The sequence below is a fragment of the Notolepis coatsorum genome, assembly GCF_963971535.1.
Source record: "Notolepis coatsorum genome assembly, chromosome: 1".
Taxonomy (NCBI): Eukaryota; Metazoa; Chordata; class Actinopteri; order Aulopiformes; family Paralepididae; genus Notolepis; species Notolepis coatsorum.
The window spans coordinates 281,986,699-282,002,632 of NC_140165.1; the positions used below are offsets into that span (position 1 = coordinate 281,986,699).

The window sequence follows — 15,934 nt, forward strand, 5'->3', positions numbered from 1 at the left end:
CACACTGGCGTCAAATCACTGGCGTCAATCAATAAAATGATGGGCTTCATTCACCAATACTCTCTTATTATTTTTCTTATATTATACAGACACGCCCTGCCTGCTCCTTATAAGGCGAATGAGGCGTGTGCAAAACATGGGTCTGCATGAGCTGATCCCCGTATTCAACATGTAGCGCTGGAGCGCTTTGCGACAAATCTAAATTAGATCAGATTCAAATGTATTGTCGTCATACAGCACCTATAGCTATATAGTGGAATAGACTGTATTAATATTCCATATTTATACCGTCTAGTTGCGTGCTCCTGGCCACCTGCCGCAGCGCGCGCACACACGTACTGTATACGTGCAAAATTAATTGTTTTACTGAACGACTGCGCGCTTGTCAAGAGCTAATCGCCCAGTAGGTTGGGAAATACCGGACCTGTCATTTATCTCTCTGAAAGGTCCCTGTGGCTAAAACCCTGAGTGTGCTCAGAACTTGTAGGTGTGGAGGCACAGGATTTGACCGGCGTGTGTTGTGTCTGAGTTGAGGCTCCAGAGTATTGCATACATCTAAAAGGACCGCTCTTGGCAATCTTAAACGGTTAAGCAGCCACCCATCTGGCTCTGCAAATAGATCTAGACGATCTCTAAATATGCGTTCTATGCGTACGGCCTGGGTGGCCAGAGCATCTAACTGTTCTAACGGCAATATATAATCCATTTCAGAAGCAGAACGCACACAATAAGTTACAATAATAATAATTGAAAAGTTCTGAGTTATTAACTCATTGACCGCATTATAGCTATGGATACAATACTATGGCCCATTTGACATCACCTATCTATCGTTCAATATGTGAAAAATAATAAATTTTTCCATCCATATGTTATACCGTGGTGAATAAGTATAGTTTTAGAGCGGTCTAGGGTAATTCATGAAATGCTGAGTTATAGCCCTATACGCCAATTTCACTATAGACGTTGCCATTTCTTGTCTGTATACGCTATTATCCCGAAATCAAATCTATATCATAGGTATTATGTTCCATCATGAATGCATGAAAGGGGGGGGGGGGTCGTTTCTGATTATTTGATTGTCAGTAACGGCATCCGTATTGAACACTAAAAACGCTTATCAGCCCGATCGGTAGAAACGCATTGCAGGATCAAGCTAAAATTTACGTCAAATCGTCCTTACCTGTGATCGGGAGTATTCCAAAAATAATATTACAATTGTTTGATTGCCATCTGGTACATCCAATGTCGATTTGGTCCACGGCATAATCCACCACAACTTTGGATCGGGGATATTTGACGCGCTTCAATGGAACCGGGACAACCGTTCGCCTCGGCCGGCAAGGAAAAATAAAACCAGAGACATTTGGCCGTCCCAAAGGGTTACAAAGGGTGCTCGATACCGCCGTCTAGCGCGATGCGGCCGGTATTGCACATTGGCATTCTCAGGATGATTCCCCATGTTAACCCAGAGTCCGTGTGCCTGCAATGAATAGAAATATCGAATAAAAGAAATGACGATCAAATAACGTATATATACGTGGTTGCCGTTCAACGGTCGTTGGCCAAACACGTATATCGTTAGCGGCCATTGAGTTAAAGTTGTATTTGGGGGCAATTGACCAATGGTAGGATTATTTTATTTTTTTTATTTCTCATCTGGGTAAGCGGGCTCTCAACCACTCTTTGGTCTTGCCTAAGAGAAAAGCAACAATAAGATCATTGCTGAATCCCAGGTAAGAACAAAATAAGAAAAAATGCTAGTTAAGAATAAAATAAGAGGATATCTGTTCTTATATCACTTCGTGAATGAGGCCCAATGTTATTACCTAGAATGGGTATTTGTCAATGTGCACATGATCGGATGTAACTATCCTTCGTTGCTATGAACCCTTTCAGGTCTAAGTTTGTTTGGAATGTTGTCTTCCAGAGCTCTCTAGCTTCCAATGGCCAGTAGCTGTCATGACATCATCATTAGAATGTTCAGCTCCTGACATATATTCCAATATGTTGTTTCCATGGCAGAGGAAAGTTCAATCGATGCTGTATGTGTGAAGATGAGCTACTCTCTCCCAAAGCAAGAAGCCAGAGAAGTCTGACTCAAACTTGTGATGTCATCAGATGTAAGGTCTGGAGCTGCTCCACAGACTATGAATGGGAGATTTTTTGTTGCTTTCTTTTCTTTTATACATACATTTATTTAGTAGTGTTCTCAGTTCTGAACAGAAAATTTACCGATACACTCGGAACATTCTCCTGGGTGCGCTCAGTGACACCCTCACCATCTTTCCCCAATTCCTGGAGCAGCTTTAGACCTTATACCTGATGACATCAACAATGTGAGTGTTTGCACCCTGGTTTCTGGATTTGGTAGAGAGTTGTTCCTGTTCACTAATGTTTCTGGACTGGACCATAAATGTATACAGTAGATGCTTACATAGACTCTCTAATGGCGTCAAAAAGTGACCTCTAGGCAAAAGAGCGCCGCTTGGTATCACACTTTATCTTTTTAGTTTTGGTCTGATGTGTGTGTTGGAGTTGAGTGAGGATAGAGGAGGGGTTGTCTGGAGAAATTCACAGTATAATAATCCACACACCAGACCAAAACTATTTAAACAAAGTGAAATACCAAGCGAGGCTCTTTAGCCTAGAGGTCACTGTGAGAGTGTTTAATACACTGGGGGACCAAACCAAACCAGACAAATCGATACTTCCTGTATAATAGTGCAGTGCCTGTAACTCCAGTGTTGGAATGTTGCAAAGAATGCTGGGTACTGTAGAACTATAGGCTATAGGGAGGTGTAGTCTGACGTCACTGGTTGTTCCACCCGTATAGGAATTTATCATTGGGAAAATGAATTTATCGGCTATTGTAACAATTCTGCCTCATGGAATTCTTTTCTTTTTTGGATTTCTTTTTGCGTTTTTTGCTACTGGCCAGTCCAGTAGAGAGAGAGAGAGAGGAGGAACGGGAGACAGAGTGGGGGGAAGTTATTCGGCAAATAACGACGGGTCCGGAAATTGAACCCCGGTTGGCCGTGCCGCGACTCAGCGCGTTATGTGGTTCGCCATGCGGCGCCCGCTGCCGCATGGAATTTGAAAAACGTTCCACTTTTGCACAAAATGAGTTCCCTTCTATCACCAACATGATTGTTTAAGCATTTTTGATTGAAATAAAATTCTGCGATTTTTTTTATGATTAATTGCGAATATTTTCATGTTGAGCTATAGATTGTGGATGAATAAGCACAGAAAGGTACACCATGCCAATGTTAATGCTTTATTTGTTTTAAACGAGACTATTTAGAAATGGGCAATGGGGAAATGCATTGGGTTGGAGAGAGGGTGGAACACGAAAAACGGCAATGACGTAACCACTACACCTCCCTATTAGTAGTTCAGTGGGATGAGGGGGCGTGGCCCTCCTGTCCATCACACAGTTCTGACAGATCGTTTAGACAATGGCGAGGGAGGGGCAGAGTCAGCAGTCGCCATCAGTCACCATCAACCACACCCATCCAGCTGCGGTTTGTTCTGCTGATGGACTCAACTGAGTCAATGACTGTCAGTCTATCCCTTAACCCTCCCCATCTCTGTGTTTCTCTGCTGGTGTGTCACAAACTCAATAGAAGTCTCAGTTAAACCACTAAGCGTTTGACTCTGACCACTTGAGACTTGCCCTGCAGAAGTCAGTTTCAGTGAGCGGAAATTCACATCCAATACAATGAACATCTCACTCGTATAGTTCACAACCTCCGTGACTTGAGAGGCCTGCCTACAGTATGGCACACATTCCTCTAGAAATTGCACCCCCCCCCCCCCCCACTGAAGAACACGCATAGCAATAGATGAGTTAATGGACTGTTGACAGAGCTCCTGAATGGTCCCTCCTGACCCCCCCCCCCCCCCCAGGGCCCCGAGGGTGACTTTTTTAGGTTCCTCGAAGAAGTTCGTAGGTTGCGACAGTCAATCACAGTGCAAGCCCCCCTACCCTCCACTATCCTTTGTGCCACATTCAGAAACCCCCCCCCCCCCCTCTCTCTTCATCAACTGCCCTGTGTGAATAGGGCTTCCAGCTGCAAGAAAAGAAGACAGGAAACAGAGAGGAGAGAATGTGGAGGAGTGTGGGGGAATGGGGACAAGGGGGTAGGTGAAGGAGAGTGGGACAAGGAGGTGAATGAATGAAGACACTGTGGCCTCCCCTTTCTGTTATTAAAATGGGCCGCTATAGAACCTGTCTGTGTAGGTAAAAAGGACAAAGGGAGGAAGGGGAAGAGGAATAGACAGTAGAAGAGAAAAGAGGGGACGCGTTGCGGACAGAGCCACGTGTCGGATGAGTAGAGCGGATGGTCTGGCGGTGAGATTCAGTCTCCGGGTAGAAATGATGATTGATTGACGGACTTTTATACTTTTTGATAATAAAAAAAAAAATAACAAGTATAATGAATGTAAAAAATAACAGGAAAGTGAGAATAGGGTGTGGAGCATATTTGGTTCCTGCTTCCGGACAAGAATGTTAGGAATCTTGGGTACAGTGCTGCAATTCATTACAGGCAGTGTGTACATCTGTAGTAGACTGGATCTTTTATCACAAGTGTGTACATCTGTAGTAGATTGGATCTTTTAGCACAGAAGTGTACATCTGTAGTAGACTGGATCTTTTATCACAAGTGTGTACATCTGTAGTAGACTGGAACCTTTAGCACAGAAGTGTACATCTGTAGTAGACTGGATCTTTTATCACAAGTGTGTACATTTGTAGTAGACTGGATCTTTTAGCACACGTGTGTACATCTGTAGTAGACTGGATCTTTTAGCACAGTGTGTACATCCATCAGCCTCTTCAGACCAGGCTAGCGGTGCCAGGGGCTTGACTGGGAGGTGACTGTCAAAGTGCAACGTGTTCCAGATCACTGATTTATCTGCTGAGAACTGTATTTAGTAACGTAATCCACATAAAATCAGAGCCCCATTCAGTGTCTATGAAGCAGCCCCAGATTTGACATCCCAGTGACATCACTGACTGGAGGGTTCTCTCCCTGATTTCTAGCTTTAGGAGAGAGTGGTGCATGTTCACAACCACTGACTGAACTGTCCTGGGACAGGAAGAACATGATGTGAATTCTTAAAATGGGCGGCATTCATTCCCCAGATTATTAATATTTTTGGGGGAATCATACTAATGGTGGTGGTGAAGGAGGCAATTTCCACCCTACATTGTAAATCGATTTGAGTGTCTAGAAAAGCGCTATATAAATGCAAGTAATTATTATTATTATTAATGTGTAATCAAGTTACATATCACACATTACTTCACCACGGTTACTGCATATTAGCTAATATATTCCTCACTTATTTACTGAATAAACAGGGGCATGTCGAACATGTTGTACATTTCGGCAATAGCCTTCATCGGTCCGTTGGACATGCTATTGCTTGTGCATTAAAAAAGGGAATATTCTATTGATTTTGAAGATGGAAGTTGAGCATGGCCTCCTTTACCTTCTAGTCAGCTAAATGACTACATTTACATGTAACTAGGGGTGGGGGAAAAATCTATACAGAAATATTATATCGAATCGATACAGTGCCCTGTGTCAAGTATCGATATTAAAAGAAAATTCCAGTTTACTGCATTAAAATTATTAGAATGAGGTGAATAGACAGACAATTCTATTTTATTAGATTAATCCGATTCTTTTATTGGAGATTGTAACGGAAGTTTTCCGTTGGGGACATAATTTGCAGTTGAAAAAAGGTAATAAACTACAATATACTACACTAAATTGTGACTCTAGTATTGTGATAATATCGTGGGGTCTCTGGTGATTCCCACCCCTATCTTCTAGCCTCTATATATGTTTGTGTATGTTCCAGTTCCAGTTTGAAGTGGGCCTGCTGATTGCGGTGGTGATGTCGTCGCTGGTGTGTCTCAGTCGCCTGTACACCGGCATGCACTCTCTTCTGGTGAGCTGGCTCCCTTTACACTCCACTCACACCCTGCCGCAAGACATTCAGACCCAACGCAAGGATTCATTATTCATATCCGTGTCTGGTTGGGTCTTGTCTTGCAAATTCAAAATACCCCTGTCTCACTCTTGACCTGCTCTTCACATAGCAGCAGGGAGCTCACCTAAATTCACTTTATTCCCTATTCTGTATGAAGAGACTTTTAACTATATGCATCACTCTGCCACACAGGTGTATTATTAATAAGCGTTAATTAGGCTACATTAACGGTCATTATCAATATCAGATTGTAACAAACGTGCACGGCAAGGGTGGATATATTTCCACAAATAACATTTGAGTTAAATTAGGAATGCAGACATGTGTAGACGTCTAGAGTAGCAAGCTGTGCAGGGAAATGTTTGTGTTTACTATTACAGTAGTTGGCCGCTTCAGCAGTGCTTTATGATAAACAGGAGTCTGGCCAAATCTGTGAACTCAAGTGAACAAATGGTTCAGTTCAGGATGACTCACTCACTCCTGAATCTTGTGTTTTTAGAGTTTATTTAGAGGAAATTAAACATTTCCTCATTTGTATTGTGATGGTAAAACCGGTTCCTTCTAGCGGGTTGGGGATTGAGACTATTTTATGAGATTGACATTTGATTCACAAAATTCCAAAGAAAAAAATCTTTTTTAGTTTTCACTTTTCAAATTTGACGACAACACATTCAAAAAGGACCCACATTGTTTTTGCTGATGCACTAGTTGACAGGAAATACATTTGGGTCCAAAATGTTCCAGTGACATTGTTAGCTCCCTAATGTAACCGCAGCCTAAATCCTACAGATTGCCAAGATTAGCCAAACAGAAAGACTCACACACTATACACGCTTTGTAACAAGAAGGTTAATGGCAATCTAGAATCTACTCTTATCAAATTGCCTTGAGATAACCGTGAACACAATTTGAATGTGACTCCAGAAAAGTCCCACCCCGAGCTCCTCTCCTTCTCATGGGTTACTCCCTGGTTCTTCTCCTCCAGGATGTGATCTGTGGAGTTCTGATGTCGGCCGCCCTCATGCTCCTCACCTACCCGTACTGGGAGGCGTACGACGACTTCCAGCTCAACAGCCCCGTCTTCCCCGTTGTGGCGCTGGCGCTGCCCCTCGTCCTCAGCTACACGTACCCCGAGCTGGACCGCTACACCACCACGCGGGGCGACACCACCACCATCTTGGGGGCGGGGGCCGGGTACTCCGTGGGCTACTGGGTGAACTCGCGGCTGGGCCAGACCTTCGAGCCCCAGGGGGCGCTGCTACCTTTGCCCCTGCCCACGCTGACGGCAGCCGCCCTGGCGAGGGGTGCCGTCCGCTTTGCGCTGGGGGCCACAACACTGGTGGCCACCCGACAGGTGGCGAAGGCGGCGAGTCTGTCCGTGTTGTACTCGTGGTACCGGGTTCCGCCGGGCGACAGCAACGCCAGGAGAAGGAAAGAGATAGAGGTGCCGTACAAGTTTGTCACGTATACGTGTGTCGGGCTCGTCAACTGTATCGTAATCCATAGGATCTTTATGCTACTGGGCCTATGAACTGAATAAAGCATCTGAAACAATTGCATTTTTATAACTCATTCTTATACAGACTGTACCAGCGTGTATATAACATGTATAAGAGGAATTTTATACAGGATGTAGGTTATAAGAATATTGTATACCTTGTGATACATCTGACACTATCTGATAGACCTCAGTGCAGCTTTCGATACAATAGACCACGCCATTCTCATTGACCGTCTTCACCAGGCAGTTGGTGTCAGTGGCACAGCCCTATCATGGTTCACCTCCTACCTCAGTGATAGAAGCTTCTCCGTTAATATCGGAAACTGCTCCTCCCCCTCTGCCTCTCTCTCTTGCGGGGTTCCACAAGGCTCCATCCTTGGCCCTATCCTATTCTCCCTATACATGCTGCCCCTTGGTCTGATCATTAAAAAACACATCTTTCCATTTTTATGCTGACGACACTCAGGTCTATCTCCCCATGAAACCCAACAATATAAACAATCTCGACAGTCTTCATACCTGCCTAGATGACATCAAATGCTGGATGGCACACAATTTTCTACAGCTCAATCAGTCAAAATGTGAAATCCTCCTTTTTGGCCCTCCGAACCAAACCAGTGTCATTGCCAGCAGCCTGGGTAACCTGTCTCCCCTAGTCAAGCCCTTTGTTAAAAACCTGGGCGTGCTCTTTGACCCCGAGTTTTCCTTCAATAGGCAGGTAAACTCTGTGGTGAAGGGGTGCTTTTTCCAGCTCCGGTCCATAGCCAGGATCAAGGCCATTCTCTCCCCCTCAGACCTGGAAAGAGTAATTCACGCCTTCATATCCTCACGCTTGGACTACTGTAACTCCCTGTACCTGGGGCTAAATAAATCCACCGTAGCCCGTCTACAACTCCCCCAAAACGCTGCCGCTAGACTGCTCACAGGTACCCGGAAGAGAGCTCACATCACCCCTGTACTTGCCTCCCTCCACTGGCTCCTGGTGTGCTTTAGAATAGACTTCAAGGTCCTTTTATTGGTTTACAAAGCCCTAAATGGTAAGGCCCCTGCTTACCTAGCAGACCTCCTCACCCCCTATACCAACGCCAGGGCCCTCAGATCGGCTGATAAGGGTCTCCTAACCACCCGTAGGTCTAACTTCAAGTCTAGGGGGGGACGTGCTTTTGCGGTCGGAGCCCCTGACCTCTGGAACAGCATCCCCATGTCCATTAAATCTGCCCCCTCCATCGAGTCTTTTAAATCAAAACTGAAAACCCACCTATATCGCCTGGCCTTCCCTGACTCACTTTGACTCTTGCCGTACTCGTTGACGTGTTGTTCTGTTTTTCCTTTGTCTATTCGTTGATTTTATTTTTCTGTTTATTTTATACTTTTCTTTGTTCTTAGCTTAGCTATGTGAATCACTTTAGTTGACGAGCGTCATGTTTAAACGCGCTATATAAATAAATTTGATTGATTGATACATACGGTATGACAATAATAATAGTCTGTTGCCTGGTGGTCAGAGACCCCGTCCCGGATTCAACAGGTTACTGGATTCATGACCCCTGAACTTCTACCTCCACCTCCATGCTATCTGACCCCTCTGGCGATGCTGCCTTACATGTATGCATGTCTCCTGAGGGATGTTATTGTGTGTAATACGATGACATGGATTTCTTTTACAGTGTACTATATTGTAAGAATGTTTTACACAGGGATATCTTTTGCAGTGTGTCATACTGTGATAATGTCCATGAGGTGTGGAAAATGTATCTTATTTATCTCTATCAGAAAATGTTTTATGGAAATATTAAAGAATTTGAAATAATAATTTGTATACTGTTTTATGTATATGGCTTTTGGAATTTGGAATCAGGGCTGGTGTTCTATCGCCCTGCTCTAAGACAAACTCTAACCTTAACCAACTTCGAAAGAGTGCCTAAGCTTAACCGGTGATAGAAACAGGCGTCACACGATTGGCGCAGATCAGATGTCACACGACCAGAAACGTCAGTGGCCAATCAGATTGCAGAACGCGGAACTGGAAATCCGTTGGTAAAAGTAATCAGGCTACCAGGTGAGGCGTATTCCTGTGTTTCGGAGGGTCGGGTACCAGGTGAGGCGTATTCCTCGGTGTTCTGGGATTAACACAGTAAAGTAGGCCTGGGTGATATCGTCAAAATATATCACTATTATTTGTATTTCTGACTGTTTAATGATATTTGGGCATTTGGTTTTTCCAGTGGAAATTACAGTGATTTGATGTCTTTTTATTTTAAGAGTATATTTGAACATTTATATCCCAATTCCCAATATAATATACAATAAAAATCCATACCTTTGCATGGATCCGTGACGGTACCTTTATAATCGGTATACCTCTGAACTCTAGAGTGTGAATCATTTGGAGTCTGAAGGAATGCTGGAGCATGAGTCCGACTTCATAGCGAGAGGTCTGTTATCTCCATGACCTACTTTCATTGCCCTTTGCGAACTCTTACTGCCAAAAAGTGACATTTTCAGGACACAAGCTTTATATTTATTTATAGCTATATTATATTCAGATCTGACATGTATGTATTTTTTAAATGATACAATGTCGATTTGAATGCGTTTCGAGGGCATTAGACGTGTGGTACATATGCAGGACAAAATATTAAATTTGAGAAAAATAACAAGACTAGGCTTGCCTAGTACAGCTGGACCCAGCATATTGGTTCTTTTTTGGGGGAGAAACTAAATTAAGCAAACCATACCATCGGGTATAAAATGGAGAAGCTACATTGACAATGAATCAAGAGACTGACTCTGGCGGCAGTATTTATTTAATGTGACATAAGTGTTTGACCAAACCAACAGAAGCAGTATGCCACTTGGGTAGACAATACCGGCTCTACGTGGCTAATTTGCACATTTGTTCATGAAAACGGGACAGTAAGAGGTCTCAGCCTTGTTGTCAAGCATACGGTCAGATCACATTTACTATTTTGTCAACCACAGGCTTATTCCATGTAATTATGACTAGATTCACTATCTATGGGCTATTCTATCAATCCATATTCTATGACTGCTTAGAAACTAGTGTAAACAGGCCTATTTGAGGAAGAATGGGTAAAAATATTCTTAACTTGATTACAAAATGCATGTCAAAAACACCCAAGCTACACTCAAAACATACGCCTTTATTTGATGTACAGCAGAAAGGTCATTTAAAAACAAGGGAGCAAAACTGGGTAAATTAAGTTAAAATACCTCGAAGGCAAAGGTGTTTGACCTGAGATTCTACCAGTATGGACAGAGGTGTAGTTGTACCTATTTACGATGTGGTAATCACTTGACCTGAACTCGTGAAACAAGACTACAGATCAACGGAGCTATAATGTTTATGCTTTTATTGCAGCTTAATAAAGGATGTGTAGTTTGTGTTTGATCCCCCGTAGTGTGTGAGACTCAGATCTTATTGAATGCGGCCACATCCATCGACTGAACATACTCGTCGAAGGCGGTGATGGCTTCCTCCAGCTGATCCGTGCCCACCTTGTCGTCCTCTACCACGCACCCAATCTGCAGCTTCTGGATGCCGTAGCCCACCGGCACCAGCTTGGACTGACCCCAGAGCAGCCCGTCCAGGGCGATGCTCCGGACACACTCCTCCAGCTTGCCCATGTCCGTCTCGTCGTCCCAGGGCTTGACGTCAAGCAGGATGGATGACTTGGCGACCAGCGCAGGCTTCTTGGCCTTCTTGGCGGTGTACTGGGCGACGCGCTCCTCCTTGAGGCGAGCCGCCTCCGCACTCTCCTCGGCATCGTCTGAGCCGAACAGGTCGAGGTCATCGTCGCCTTCGTCGGGTGTAGCGGGGCTGTTCTTCGCCTCGGCCGAGACGTACTGACTCTTGGCTAACGGCAGGCTGGTCCTCTCTGTGTGGAAGGTCCTGATGTGCTTGTACCAACGCAGGGCGTGGGAGAGGCTCGGCGAGGGGGCGGAGGGGATGGCGTCGAACACGGCAGTGTCGGCCTGGGACGCCACGAAGCCTTCGATGTAGCTTTTGTCGGCCAGGTGGTCGTCGAGGGCCTTGAGGCCGGCGGGCGTCCCCATGTCACCGAAGACCGTCTTCGTGGTGGTGGGGGAGACTCGGAGGGTGTCTTGGGGGAACTCGTGCTTGATGACTTCACGCATGGGGACAGCGTGCGTGAGGGCGGTTTCAGCGGTGAGGCCACTGGAAGAACCAAGGCAGAGCAACAGGTCAACAGAACTGTCCCATTTTACTTGGACTAACCCCACTGAACTGTCCCATTTCACTTGGACTAACCCCAACCCCACAGAACTGTCCCATTTCACTTGGACTAACCCCAACCCCACAGAACTGTCCCATTTCACTTGGACTAACCCCAACCCCACAGAACTGTCCCATTTCACTTGGACATTACTGTAGGAGCCAAATCCTATGATGATAAATTGTAACTTTATTGCCCCCTTAGAAATGTAGTTTATTATGGTATTCGTGCTTTGTGTTTATTAATATTTGTCAATGAATTCCAAGATGGAGACTTACCTGGTCAACTCCCCTTTTTTCCCACGTTCCCCCTAACCACTCCTATAACATGGCAGGTCATTTAGAGTTCATGCAGGCCCAGGTGGAGCGGTACCATATAGTTTTTGACCGCACTCAATTCGCATTTGATTGACAGTTTAAGTTCATTTACATAACCCTTTTTGTTTGTTTTATAGTGGTAGGCAGCTATTGGGGCTGTTGTGACTCGCTTCCCAATAAATCCCGTTTGTTTTGAAAGTACCTTGGACCAGCGTCATCCTTTCTTTTTGGATTGCAATTCGGAGCGTGTCGGACTAACAACGCATTACCTGGAGCCTCAAGGCAACTGTGGTTCGTATGATTGCCTTTACAATTACCATGTAAACAGAACATGTATTGCGGTCATGAGAGAGGGGTGGTAAATGCTACTCACTGAAAACAATAAAGGCTGTATACTTTGTAACTTGCCAAATTACAACACATTTTCTTCATTATTGTAAAAATCGATTGATAAACAAATCTAAGCCTAGTCTTTTCATTTCACCACTTGGCCGTGGAAATAGCTAAAAGAACAGTCCTCCTTCATGTTTGACGAGTTAGGTTTACATATAAACAGAAGTTAAATTGGTCAATACACACGCGTAGGGATGGAGTGAGACGGTCTAGGACGGCCCCTTTATAGTTGTCAATAGATTGTCAATTATTTGATAAGGTAGTCAATAAAGAATTTTTTTGTTGATTAATTTCATATCTTTTGTTATACTGTTCATAAAATGATATCTCATCTGGCATCAAACATTTTCATTAAACACATGATTGGTCTTTGATTAACCAAATCAAAAGGGATAATTTGGCCTTTAATTCATTTGCAAAGGGACAAGGGGGTAAAAGCGCATTGTAATGGAATTATAGAAATCTGTAATCCAATTACACAAATACTTTGAACCAAGGTAGAATTCTATATCATGAAATATATAGAATTCATTCATTTAACTCTGTCCCATGTCTATCCTATGAAGGATGAGCAATTAAAAAAGAAGTAAACATGATTACATTACTGAGTTGAGTTCTCCATTTGATTCCATTACTGATTAAGATTTTCAGCAGTTAAAAGGAACACACCAGCATTATGAGAAATAAGCTTACTGCTCTTCTCCAGAGATGTTTTTGGCCAACAGCTAGGCAAGCCGGTCCGTATCCGCTTCCATTCATTCGTGCTAACCTAGGCTAGCTTGTAGCCGGATAGCTTTCTACCGAACGCACACAGAGGAAATCGGTATCTAGATCTTCTTGTCCGACTCTGGAGAAGACGGTAAGCACATTTCCCATAATGTTGGTGTGTTCCTTTAAATCTGCAAAGTATAAAATTTTTGACAGTACCCTCCCCAAGCATGCACACACACACACACCAATCACACCACAAACACATGCAGGATGATGTCACATTAACTTTTAATTCCTCTGGACTTGTGTTAAAATCAGTCACGATGCTTACATGTAGGGATGCCCCGATCACGTTTTTTGCCACGGATACCGATCACCGATCGTCGTGAGCCATATCGGCCGATACCGATCCGATCGTTTTTGATTAAAAAAATTTTTAAATTATTTTATATAATGTTTTTATTTATTTTTTTAATAAAATATATATATTATATAATTAGACTTGTACTTGTATTATCTGCGAGACATCGCCACCACGCAACAAGTCAAAATGCTCGCTATCTGCAAACAGCTCCACTGTCTGTGTGTACTCTAGTAGCCTCCAGCTCCAGCAAGGATTCTCCTGCGCTGCAGCTGGACCCTATTGATATAACGTTACTGTGCTTTGGTCATATCACATTCAGCAAGCCCTCAGCTCGAATACGCATTGAATCAATGTTATAAGACATTGATATCAGGAGCTATCTGTAGCTACTGCTAGCCGGCTAGATGACGTTAAGACAACGCCTCAGTGAACTATTTAGTTCAATGGGACATTTAGTTTTGAACAGTGAACTAACGTCAGCTAACGTGAGCTAACGGAGGTATCAAAATGGACTACTAGACTTGCTGGAGCATTTGTTGATATCAGGAGCTATCAGTAGCTAGCCGGCTAAATACCGTTAGACAATGCCTACTAAAAGTGAATAGTTGACTGGGTAATTTTGTTTAAACAGTAACGATAGCTAGGTAGCTAACGTTAGCTCATGGTCGAATGCACTATAGACTCGAGCAGAGGAGCCTCCTCTCAGTCCTCTGTGTTTACAAACTGTACACAGGTGCGGGCGGGGCTAGGGAGGAGGAGCAGCGGCAGTTTGCAGGTCCTGTGTGTCTGAGACAGACAGCGAGTGAGATCTCCGCTTGATCGGTTTCCGCGATCTGCGAATATGACTCATTATCGGAATTCACCGATCGCATATTTATACTGATTATCGGCCGATAACGATCGGTGGCCAATCGATCGGGGCATCCCTACTTACATGCAAACACCGGCCTATGGATTCTAACTGGCACAGTGTTACACTGCCATCATTCATACAGTTAACTTGAATATCACTGAGCAACATAATTTAAAATGCTTCATGTCCCCCATTGACTACCACTAGTATGTTTAGCATGATGCTAACATTTTCTGCACCCAATATATCAAAAATCCAAAACACTGGTGCAAGTGTCTTCTTTCCCAGATAGACTAGTAAAGGAATGGACTGATTTGACTGAAACTTCACGCTTTAAGTGTTTTTTTCCCTCTTTGGACCAAAATCAATTAGGCCTAAATTAAAATGAGCTGTTCCTTTATTTTCATGCATTTAGAAGCAGGAAGTTAAGGAATGTGACTTCACAGGAAGGGTTCGATGTCGATCTCCAGCGCCGAGCAGGGCATGGTTAGCTCGAAGCGGTTGATGACGTCCGGGTGGAGGACCCCGAGGCGTCCGACACTCTTCCCGTGGGCAAAGATCTCTGCGCACCGACCGGGGAAAAAGGTGACATCTGAAGGAGAGAGAAAAAACAAAGTTACTCAGTGGTTCAAACAAGGACACGTTCTACACAGTGTAGTTAGGAATTAACTTGAGCTTATCGCTCTGCGGCCCGATCTAGCTTATAATATGTAAACAAATTCAGTCGTCGTCATATGATGTTCTCAAATCAATGAGTAATCGTGTTTAATAATCGTGATTTCAATACCAATCAAAATAATGGTGATTATAGGCGGTGATTATAGGCGGTGATTATAGACGGTATTACGGTATACCAGGATATTTCGAAATCCCGCCGGTATGATTCTCAATACCGTGACGTCACAGACTGCCATTACACTGACACAGAGTTGATTGTAGTGCACAGCACGCGCCAGCAGAGGGTTACGTGGCTATCGTTCTGGGAGCTAACGTTAGTAGTACTAGGCTGGTGCGGGTTAAGTGGTTATCGTTCTGGGAGCTAACGTTAGTAGTACTAGGCTGGTGCGGGCTAACTGGCTATCGTTCTGGGAGCTAACGTTAGTAGTACTAGGCTGGTGCGGGCTAACTGGCTATCGTTCTGGGAGGTTAGTAGTACTAGGCTGGTGCGGGCTAACTGGCTATCGTTCTGGGAGCTAACATTAGTAGTACTAGGCTGGCGCTGGCTAACTGGCTATTGTTCCGTGATTTGTTTACTTGGTAACACGAGTTGCTAAGGAATTTAGGTTCGAGGTTGAAGAAAATGCACTTTTAGGTTGAAAGAACGGTATTATGTCAGACGGTATGAAAAAAATTATACCGCCCAAGCCTAGGTGATTATGATATTCACCATAATGGAGCCCTGGAGATATTGAGGTAACAGCACGGTAGCGGCTGCGAGAGGCATCCCATCTCTCAACATCCTCTCTCTCTCAACATCCCATCTCTCAACATCCTCTCTCTCAACATCCCATCTCTCAACATCCTCTCTCA

At 44.1% G+C, this 15,934-nt stretch overlaps 2 protein-coding genes across 3 annotated transcripts in view; one reads left to right on the forward strand and one right to left on the reverse strand.

Annotated features, from left to right (window-relative positions):
• The window catches only part of sgpp2 (sphingosine-1-phosphate phosphatase 2), a 57,444-nt gene extending 48,121 nt beyond the window's left edge, over positions 1-9,323 (forward strand). Inside the window, exons 4-5 of the mRNA XM_084325832.1 lie at positions 5,878-5,967; positions 6,995-9,323. Coding sequence (XP_084181958.1) covers positions 5,878-5,967; positions 6,995-7,540 — 636 coding nt within the window. The 3' untranslated portion in view covers positions 7,541-9,323. The remainder of the gene's footprint in view (positions 1-5,877; positions 5,968-6,994) is intronic.
• A 972-nt stretch (positions 9,324-10,295) lies between these two features.
• The window catches only part of farsb (phenylalanyl-tRNA synthetase subunit beta), a 61,731-nt gene continuing 56,092 nt past the window's right edge, over positions 10,296-15,934 (reverse strand). For both annotated transcript variants that reach the window (XM_084330714.1, XM_084330715.1), the window contains 2 exons: positions 14,849-14,996; positions 10,296-11,708 (listed from right to left, as the gene is read on the reverse strand). In XM_084330714.1, the coding sequence (XP_084186840.1) occupies positions 10,943-11,708; positions 14,849-14,996 (914 nt within the window). In that variant the 3' untranslated portion in view covers positions 10,296-10,942. The remainder of the gene's footprint in view (positions 11,709-14,848; positions 14,997-15,934) is intronic.